This window comes from Plodia interpunctella, chromosome 16 (assembly GCF_027563975.2).
Source record: "Plodia interpunctella isolate USDA-ARS_2022_Savannah chromosome 16, ilPloInte3.2, whole genome shotgun sequence".
Lineage (NCBI taxonomy): Eukaryota > Metazoa > Arthropoda > Insecta > Lepidoptera > Pyralidae > Plodia > Plodia interpunctella.
The window spans coordinates 9,747,518-9,758,830 of NC_071309.1; the positions used below are offsets into that span (position 1 = coordinate 9,747,518).

An 11,313-nucleotide genomic window follows, 5' to 3' on the forward strand; every position below is an offset into this window, starting at 1 on the left:
GTTTTTGTCTTTGTTTTTAAGGCAACATGCAAAATCTTATGTATAAATGTCTGTATAATGTATGTATAAATGTCTAATTGTCTTAAAAAGACAAAACAACAATTATATTATGTCTTGTCATATGCCTTTACAAAACCATACTTTCTCAAACTGTTTCGTATTGGCTGAAATAGCTTTGTATCTATAGCTGGTTCCTCTGCGCTAGCGGCGCGTCCCCGCCCCGCGCGTCGCGTCATTCGTTTTCAATCTACACAGCTAGGAATATTGCGGTAATTATGACAATTGCATTGGATTATCAGGCCGTGGGATTCCATTAATTTCGATAAAGCAAGAAAAAGATTGCTTTTAAAAGATTTTAATCTAAAAGCTTCAAAAGCGCAACGCATCTGCGTTATACATCTGTATAGAATAGTCTTTATTGTGAAACACACACAAACATTTCTCTTTAGATTTATAAGGATGCAGTTGTTTTAATGATCTCTTTGAAAGTAGGTATTTCCGATAATCTTATATTTTACCTAGTGTCAGTCTGGAGAACGTTTCATCTTATTCCTTAACGTTACAAAAGCAACTCAGACTCGCCCAATTGAAATGTGTATGGAATCCATGGAACGCATAATATATTCGGAGCTGAAAACCTTTTCAGCTGAATCTAGAGAAGTATTATTAAATTTTGACTTTATTCTACGTAAACGACGAAGGAACTCTCCTCCTCGAGTGAAATAAGAGAGAAAATGATCTGCATAATAAAATCGGCAACACGAGGCGAACGAAATGACTTGTAAAACATTCGCGTCCGAAACGTCATCCATCACTGATTGGCTTTATCAAGCAGTATTTTCAAATAAACCGTAATCTCGAGTGGCACAATTTCAGCGCACGTTATCGGCCAACCGAGCTGATACGCAGCGCTCGAAACAGCTGACTGTTTCATCATTTTTGTGGAGCTGAAAGCAGGATAACATTACTGAATTCGCTAAGCTCCTGTAGGAATTTTTGAATAATAATAATAATAATAATAATAAATATATTAGGACAAATCACACAGATTGAGCTAGCCCCAAAGTAAGTTCGAGACTTGTGTTATGGGATACTAACTCAATGATACTATATTTTTATAACATATACATATATAGATAAACATCCAAGACCCGGGCCAATCAGAAAAAGACCATTTTCCATCATGACCCGACCGGGGATCGAACCCGGGACCTCTCGGTTCAGTGGCAAGAACTTTACCACTGCGCCACCGAGGTCGTCAGTTGTTGTCGAGTCGTCAGAGTTGAATAAAAGCCATATTCTGTTTTTGTGTTCTGTAGTAAGTCTTACTCTAGCATTGCACTAAATTTAAGCTCAGATAACGCTAGGAAGCTGAGCTCAGAGCTGGATGACATTGATTTACCGGACGATATCAAGAAACAAAACATCGACGTATCGAAGAAGTTATAAACTTAGCTAACTTAACTTAAAATTATAGAGTGTTTCCAGTTAAGGTGATGCACTAACAGGAGAATCGCAATACCTATCTAGATAACGGAGATCAAAAATCACGCCAAATATAAACGTCGAATTATAAAAGGATCACAACGAACTTCGTCATAAAAACTGTGGCCGAGCAAAAACCGGCCGACGAACAGGTATGGCCGACGTGTCGTGACATAACTCAGGCTAATGATAAGGTGGGTTGAAGAAATGTTGACGGAAATCACGTCGCTCGTGCACGATAAGTGCGACCGGTCCGGATCGAGCTGCTCTTGAATATGGTTGGTTGAGAAATAAAACGCAACTTCCAAATAACTAGCAATAAATGGCGTGGTTACGTCTGATCAAACGGACAATTTGCTACTTCTCAAACGCGCACATTCAATAGCAAAACACGAGAGTTGATTAGGAGGCTTACCATCATCTCTTAACGCGATCCACTTTACGACCTAAACTGAACTGCATCGCAAATTCGTACCATCGACTTACCTTCATTTTAGGTTCCTAAATTGAACTGAGTTGCATTGGAATCGTTCTATAAAAGTTGATGGTAGGCCTACAGGTTTCTGTTCAAACTAACCATTTAATATTTTGTGCTATAGACATTATTGAAATAAATAACCTTTTCGTTGCAAACTCTTGCCCAGTAGGTGATTGTGGGCAAACCAAAAGAGGCTTTTCGTTTAAAGTTGGACATGCCAATAATTTAAAGATTGTAACGAATATTCTGGTGAGGCATAAGTTAAACATGTGCGGTAACATTCAACTACATCAGTATTAGCACCCAATCTTAAAGCCTTACTCCAGAAAATATATGTCATAGGTATATTTCAATCAGTTTATCAAATCTATAGCTGATTGTCTTGCTTGACACCGGTGATCGCAATATGTGGTTTGAAATTATGAAATAAAATTCTAGTTCCCATTTAATCGTATAATTCATATAAGAAATACATACTGTTGTACAATTCTAACCCAATTTGAAACACCTAGATACCAAACTAAGTAGGACAATCCAATTGTGTCGGCGCACACGCAGCTCGGAAGAAAGCGCGAGGAACCAGTTCTAAATGTCAAATGGATCACAGTTCACGATAGTAACTAACACGGGCTTAACCTATTCCTTGTTCCAGTGTCAATGACGTGGTGGAAGGACATTTTTCAGTCAACGTGAGGAATATAGGAAGTATTACATTTTTATCATTAATTCTATCAATACTAAATGTATTTATTTACTTGTGCATAAAGATATCAAATAAGAGATAAACATATAGATTTATTTTGCAAAGCACATGTACGATACAATGCTTTTAAATTACTAAATATTTCCTTTTCTATTGTTGAAAACAATTTATTAATCTACTACTGTGGGTGACGGTTTCCGATTTTTTCATTCGATATCTGTAAGAACTTTATGAGATAGGCTTTGCAGGCAAACCAAGTACAAGAAACATCGACATCAAATGCAGAAGTCTGTAAAATATCACATTTGAAAACTATTACAGATATCAGTATTAACGAGTGAATAGTACAAAGTTGTAGAAGATGTATCCATCTAATTTATAAATTAACCACAATTACATCAATATATAAATCAATCAAGCCTATGTTGAATTAAATATTACCAAACTTGATAATAATAATCAACCAAAGGTGCATTCGCAGTTTGAGGGTAAACACCCTCAAACTGCGAATGCACCTTTGGTTGTGATGTAGTGAAGTCAGAAATGAAATTTCTCCATCCTCATTTCTCGGATAAACTAAACAAGGCGCAAATATTGTTCTAGAGTTACGCGTTACAATGGCGCAAAACATCAACTGTTGGGTCATTGCATTGTTTGTTAGAATTAGATGCTATTGTCTCGACCCCGCTCGAGTCAGCGACGTCCGTACATAGGCAACTGACAGACTAAAAGTGAACTTTTTGCAAAACGTCTATTTAACAGCCCCGTTGAAATCCATTGCTTTTATTCGTGGCAAACGAGAACAAAACATTTTTATTTTTCCCAAATGCAAGCATTCATCATAACTTCACATTTTCGTAATTTATTTTCGTGTCGTGCAGCATTCCGACATCTTTATCTCTTACGGGGTAGAACAAATGGTCATTAGCATCGTTATACAAGAAAGTAGAGATTTTTGAAAATTGGTCGTTTTTATATTTTTCGGTAGCAACATCAGCTTTTGCCCTTTGCTTTTGTACGTTCACCCATCATCAAATTTTTCTCCCAGATCCAACAAGAAAGAGTATGCACATGTTTTCTTTCTACAAATTACAGTTCTCAGCTTACTTTGTTCAGCTGTAGAATAATTAACATTGGAGCGGCGGTGTGGATCGTAAAACTGGAAATCGCGGAATGTGTAGCCAATTTCATACAAAACATGCGCCTGCTACGATCGTATGGTAATGCACATTGCCAGTCTCAACGTTATGCTGTAAAGAATCCAGTATTAATTGAACATAGAACTTATGATGCTACTGGAAAAAATATGTTTTGGATCTGCATATCTGATATACATACAGCAATTAGAAAGGATTTTGGAAATTCCATCCCCTCATATTTCTTCACGCAAGCAAAGCTGGTTTTGTATAACCATTGAGACCAACTTGATTCAAAAGCACGTAAAAAGGAGACAGTCCACATATGGCCATTCCAAGAACCGCTTCATCCATAAGGCTGGCTCTTTCTCCGGAAACGAGCCAGGTTGTTTATCTAGTTCAACGTGTGATGAAGGAAAGAGATGGAAGACTGGAATAATATTAATTTGTATAGTTACGAGTAAGTTCTCTGTTTCATTCTGCCATTCATTCAATATATGTGAGCTATGGGCTATGACTTCTGTGTCTCGACGCTAGTTGTATATCCAACAAACAATATGCGAATCTACTTCAAAGCAATGTCACATATACGCCGGTTTCCGAACATCACCACTTGACTGCATTCTACACACATATTCTAATTCTGACCAGAAACCCGAGACCAGGAGCAAGACTCATAAGAGTTTGCATCTTCCCTGGGTCAAACAAGGGACCCAATTGAAGACTTCAGCTGGAGCCTCACACTTCAAGATGTATGTTTTATTCAGGATTAAGGGTCTTCTCATATTGAGAAGCTAAGCGATTATTATAAAACTACATATTTGTAAAGCTGTTTTTTTTACTACCTTTTATTGAAGTCGCACTTTATGTATTACTTTTGTATGTAACTATGTTTGTCCGAGTGGAGCAACTCAATTTTGAAGCAGGTATCTTCAACTGTTTTCTTCAAATGTTTGAACATAAATTTTGTATACACGTGTAGTTTGGATGGTAATTTTATTTGATTGCGTCGGCTACAACATTAAATTCAAATCATTTATTCAGAAATTAGACCTTCACAGGACCTTTTTACGCATTTTTTATATTAAATAGTAATTTCTCACAAGCTACAAACTACTGATATATTTTCAAGTTATGCATGACCTGATACACTGCGCACTCTGCTCACGACGATGGAAGTCCTTAAAACAATAAATTCATGCATGGACAATATTTTTTAACCGCCGCTATTTACCATGCGACCATCACCGCTGCTGGTAACATAGTAAAGAGTAGGTACCTAGTACATATAGGTATATCGTGAGAAGACACATATTTAAGACCGCGCAGTCACATCGCATACACAGCTGTTGTTTATTGCGGACATAAAGTGAGCTGAGCGGGCGCAGTTCATTGCTCGGTGCTAGATTATATTTAATACACTCACTATGTTGGCTGCCGTAATCTTGAGAGTCAAAATACTATAACAAATGTGAATGTTACTCTGTTATACAACCTACTGTATGCCAAGTTACTCCGTGTGAACCCCTTTGGATCTTTGCTCTTGCTCTAATTTGGGAAAATTGAGGTGGTTTTTAATGTGCCATATTGGGCGCCATCTGAATATTATTATCAACCTATGCCTAACACTCCGACAATATTGGCCGCGTTACTAGCACGGGAGGTTATCTGTGTTTACGGCTAGACCAGCGATAACGTCGTCAACAACAGTGACAATATGGCTTTCACCAATTTGTAGGATTCCTTGGTTGAACTTAGTCTTTTAGCTATGAATCCTTTAACGGACATTAATAGTGATACCTCAATGATCATGTTAGCATCCACGCAGTATGACGGGGAACCGCGTAGAGTTGTGGAAGCAGAAGGGGACGCCTTTGCTCAACAGCGGAAAAAACAATCACCTAAATTTTTGATCCATTGACTAAACAGGATAGATGTCACCTTATGTTATGTAATGTGCCTTCTCACATACTTACTCGTTTTTGGTTATATTGTAAGACGAATGTTGCCGGCTGTTTTTGCTAAGTCAACCGCACTTGAAGAATAAAAGTACTTGATGTTGGGAATTATTGATACATTTCATATCAAGTTACAATTACAACTCAAATTAGCAGACTTGCAGATGACACAAATGATTGAGTGTACAGATGTGACTCTAGTTAAAAAAATATAGTGTAGCGACAGAGTCATAATAGAGTGAGGTCCATTGTATATCAAAACAAAGGTCGTTGTTTGACCATCACCAAGGCGCGAGTGAACAATTTACATCCAACCGAGGTAAGAAACGGCACGGGAGCACTACTGACCAATCAACAAAGACGCACATGGTCAATTGACATATATGTAAAAAATTATGACGTCACGTCATTCGTCGAACAATATCATGAATTTTTATTCGTGGTTAATTTATTCGAAAACAAATTAGTTAAGATAAGTAAGAGACAGACAGAGAAGCAGTAGGTAAATCTTTTTTTCTTCGTTCCTGACCGGCATGACATATTTTTACGTTTTCTATATTTTGCAATGTCGCGCTTACATCGTGCAATCTAATTATGTGATTAGCGCACACACCGCCGCTTGTGCAGACGATTTGGATATAACAAAGTTTACTAGTAGGTACAGTCGACTAAAATAACGATTGCAAATTCGTCTTTACACATATCTAACATGATACGCAGTTAACTGTGTAAATAATCTCTACGGCCTTAGTACTTAGACAGACCCAAAATACTTTAAGGAAACACCAAAACTATACATAATAGTAATTGTATTGGACGGAAATGTTTAAAGCCAGGTTCTTCTGAAACGACCTTCGGGCCTGGGAATATGAGATGATGTGGAAGTACAGAAAACGAATACGAGACGTGACGTTTCCATTGTAAATGTTGTGAAAAATGCAATTATCTATGACTAGATGTTGCCCGGGGCTTCGCTCCCGCGTGAATTTTGAGATAAAATGTAGCCTATAGCAATCTTGGATAAAGTACATTTCTAACGGTGAAAGAATTTTTGAAATCGTTTCAGTAGTTTCGGAGATTACCCGCCTCAAACATACAAACTCACAAATGCTTACCTCTTTACAATAATAGTATAGATGATGTAAAAAAAAACATAAAAATAGCCGTAAACTATTCCTATACCTAACCTAGGTATAGGTAATTTTCTATATTTTTGTATGTATACATATATTTTTTATTTGAATTGTAAATATGATTTGAAGAAAAAGAAGCCACTATTAGGCCTTATGGTCCACCTGTTTTTACAGGTCGTTCGAAATTGCGTAGCCTTAAAACAAATATTTAATTTTATTTTGTATGGATCTTGACACGTAAACGATAAGTCATATCTATGTGGCAAAACGAGCAGATCAGACTGTGTGACGACTCGGTAGCTATTAGCTACCAAGTCGCCAGCTATGTTTTCATAATAATATGATAAAAATATTAAATGATAATTATGCATAACTAAGTATTTCACAAGAACTATATATTGAAATATTATTGATACACTTTTGATTGTCTTAAGTTCAGTAAGAATTAACACTATTTTCATGATTATGATGGGTGATTCTTTTGAGTGAAGTCTTTTCTGCATCAATATATTTATTAAAATTAATGACCATAAATCAAGGTCTATGAATTGAAAACATAATTATAACTAGCTAATGCCCGCGACTTCGGTCGCGTGGCCGATCAATTTTTGGTAAGGAGTCAAAATTATTACAGAAATTAATTATACAGACAAAGCGTAACGCTACCTATAAGTACATAGAGAAGATGCTCATCAGACTGAAAAACTATATTTCCTATAGTTCAGGTGGACCATTATGACTCTTCTTCAGGTGTTCCAGATCTTCGATTTTTATACCTCAACAGAAAATGCTCATCAGACTGAACAATTTTTGTTATAGCGTCATGTCTATATTTCGTTTAGTTATCTTGGTTCTCCATCAGGTGTTCCAGTTTTCAAAATCATTTATAGCCTATATGTTGCCCAGGCTTAATAGCTATATAACAAAAAAGTTTCATTCGAATCCGTCCAGTAGATTAGCGTGTACAAACAGACAGACATACATATGTCCAGACAAACAGAAAGAAAATTCAAATTCTTACCTGTTACTATGACTCGTCGCCTAATTTAATTTTTATGTAAATTTATGATCTTTTTCTGATTGATCCGGGTCTTGGATGGTTATCTGTATATGTATTTGTTATAAAATATAGTATCGTCAAGTTAGTATCCCATCACACAAGTCTCGAACTTACTTTGGGGCTAGCTCAATCTGTGTGATTTGTCCTAATATATTTATTTATTTATTCAATGTACAGATTTTTTTCTACTGTTTTATTATATGTAAGTAATGATTGATTGAGATAGAATAATAATATTTAAAATAATTTTGATAATTTAGCAAGTTTTGTAAATCAGGCTACCAGCGGGGCGCAGGGCAGGTAAATCTAATTAAAAACTTGTAACATATACCTGATAAAAACAGAATAACAATAACAATGTTACAGATAAAAAACGACATCAGCACAAGGACACACGGGTTCAAGATAATTTTTTCATACAAATATTTACGAGTTATTTCATACAATAATGTAGTACGAGTACGATTTGAACCAGGGCTGTTGCGAATATCAGCTTTATATTTCATAGTTAAAACATTTGCTCAGCTGATTTTCTGAGTAACCCTAGCATTGTAACAGCAGAGAATAATACAAAAATAGGGTGATATTCAGGCAGACGTGTTGTTTAGTCGCATTTGCATACAATGACCGCGTCATTTCGGCTCAGACCGAACAGGTTTGGCCGCAAACATGGCAATTTAGCCTTTATTACAACCGCATAAGGATGAATTTACAATTAATGAGTAGTGTAACAGACAGACAGGAATTATAGGGAGTTGATGTGTCCATTACTGGTTCACAACACGTGATTTAATTTTATAGGCGAGCAGGTATAAAGCCCAAGAAAAGTTGTTATGAATGCTTATTTAGTCAGATGCTTACTTGTGTTTCACTTAGCAGGAAACAGATGATAAAGTAAAAGCATAATATCATTATATGACAAATAACGACATCAGCGCCATCTAAAAGTAAGGTGTACAACTACGGGACAGTTTTAGGTTTGAATACACGGGTAGAGTAGAATCTGGAGTTCCATTGAGTTGATTTGTCCTCATTTATTTATTTATTTATTTATTTATTGAGTAATTGTAACGAAATTCCTAAAGCCAAATAAAAGCCATGAATGCGAAGTTAAAATCGTAAAATTTATATAGGTAGTATTTCACATCAACAACATTAAAAAATATATTGACAGAGTCAAAATATTGAGTTTAAAAACACCTATAAACAAAACAGGCGTCGTTGTTGTTATAATGCATTTGAAGTGCAACACAAGCGTGACTCCCCCCCTATCAGTAGCTATTCGATAAATCAGCCGCGCTCCTACCAAATCCATTACCGACCAAGGTTATGTTACAAGGTCACTTTAAATTCTCTCCCTGGCGTTACATAGTCATGGATCTAATTTCAAAATGTAGGTAACTCAGATACAGATCACCACATAGGTAGGTTTGAATCACAATATAAATTATGGGTTAGCAATATCTGATTGGATGTACCTACCTACCTACAAAACTATGCAATTTAATTCGTAAGAGATTCGTAAGTTACTGCAGAACCTAGAGTCATTCAAAAGATTTTGACACACATCAGAATAAAATACAGCCGAAGTAGGACAATGGGTTAAAATTGCAAAGTTATACACACACGTTTGAATGGCAGGTAACCCTACCGTATTAGTGGTACCCGTGACCTTGAGTTTAATGCTAAATAACGCGTATGCCAATATGCAAATACGTATCGATTCAATAAGATTCTCTATGTGCAAACTACTAAGAATATATTAAATCAATAAGGCACATTAAACACCTACAAATAGGTACAAAGGATCAATAAATAAGGAAAGAGTTTACAGTTTTACAGAAAGGTTATATTAGAACCCATGGTGTATCGATAAGAATATAATGTTGTTTATTTGGAATAGGTACATAATTTGGTACAATATCGACAAATTCGTTTAAAATTTTGCTATTGGAAGGTGTGCCCGGCCGGCCGGCGCGCGGCGGAGGCGTTGCCGCAACCCGGCTTATACAAATACGATGACTTTCCTTACATTTTCCACATTTTTTTACCTAGTCTTACGTTTTCCAGCCTATCGGACACTTTACTGTAAGGTAGTTATTGAAAAAATTGGTCAATCGCCAAAGATCTAGAACAATTCAGAAGAATTTCAGAACATATTAAGTTTTAATAGGTATGTAAGTATATGTTCGTATGTTGTGTGTTGGTTTGGTCTCTTAGTCGTAGTAAACTCACCGTTATCACGGTCCGCCTCGTCGTCCGATTCGGTGCCAGAGTCGCGCTCCTCCACCTGCGAACACAAACACCAGTCATCAGCTCGGGAACTTCTCTCGAGGACCTATGCCGGAAACGAAGCGGGAAGAGATAAACTAGTGATGTTTACTTTCCATCTAAGTCCTCTGTGACGCATGCATGTGTATACGCTTGTGGAAATAGAGAAATGAATACGTGGCAAGAGCTACTTTTCTTTTTGTGTTTAGTTCAAAATTGATAATGGAAATAAAAGAAAATCGCGCAGAATATTCTTCTATAGGGTAGCAACCATACTTCCGTTTCCTGATCATGTAAGACCGAAATCAGTAAAAGAGGCTTTTGGTTGTAGTAGTTGACAGTTTACTCTATTGAATATTGTATGTGGAAGGAGTCTGGAAGGCTGCAGTCGGCCGCAACGTGCCGGCGAATGTTCCGCTCCTTTGTTCTAGCGGCGGCCATTTTCTGGTAGCTGTGTGACCTTCGGTTTGCGAAGCCGGCTCGCGGCGACACCCACCTTCTCGGAAACGTTCTCCTCATTCAACGAATGCGTCCGCAGCTTGTGAGTGAGAAATTTGAGCATTATTGAGCGTCAGCTCGAGCTGCGTTGAGTCCTCACTGGTGCACTCGCGCCCGACTCGCTCGTTCTAAAACCAAAGCGATACTACACCTATCCGTCCGAGAAATGTCGCCTTCGCACCTATGGGAAGCGTTCCAATAACATTTTAACCCTCAACAACATATCCGCAATCACTTGCGCGAACTCGCGAGCCGTCCGCCTCCCGTGAATGCCGGAGTACTACTAGTTTAGTTAGAGTAGCCTTGCGTACAACGCAGTCAGCTGAAGTGGCTATCGCGCCGCGATATCGAAAGGGCTTAAGCGGTATCACATAAAATACTTCATATAAAAACGCAAATCGAACTCGCAATCGAACACAGTTACATTCGCATCGAGGAGGCACATTTTATTGCGGGATAAATTATGAAAATAAAGTGTAAAACAATCTCAAGTGGCACTTAAAATGGACTCGTCCGGCAACCCATTGATGACAAAGAACCGGAACACGCAGAGATCGGACGCGATTGGACAAAACATTACAGAATAGGATC

At 37.3% G+C, this 11,313-nt stretch overlaps 1 protein-coding gene and 1 long non-coding RNA gene across 4 annotated transcripts in view; one reads left to right on the plus strand and one right to left on the minus strand.

The window, feature by feature from the left end:
- Reph (Regulator of eph expression) overlaps positions 1–11,232 on the minus strand; it is a 50,810-nt gene extending 39,578 nt beyond the window's left edge. The window contains exons 1-2 of one of the 3 annotated variants that reach the window (XM_053756965.2): positions 10,874–11,232; positions 10,189–10,243 (exon numbers count right to left, since the gene is read on the minus strand). Coding sequence is in view for 1 of the 3 variants with exons in the window: in XM_053756964.2 (XP_053612939.1) it covers positions 10,189–10,243; positions 10,721–10,786 (121 nt within the window). In the remaining 2 variants the exon portion in view is untranslated. The other 2 variants (XM_053756964.2, XM_053756966.2) reach the window with 2 other exon arrangements.
- Positions 1–11,313, plus strand: part of LOC135309872 (uncharacterized) — a 37,676-nt gene that overhangs the window by 17,927 nt on the left and 8,436 nt on the right. The window lies entirely within an intron of this gene.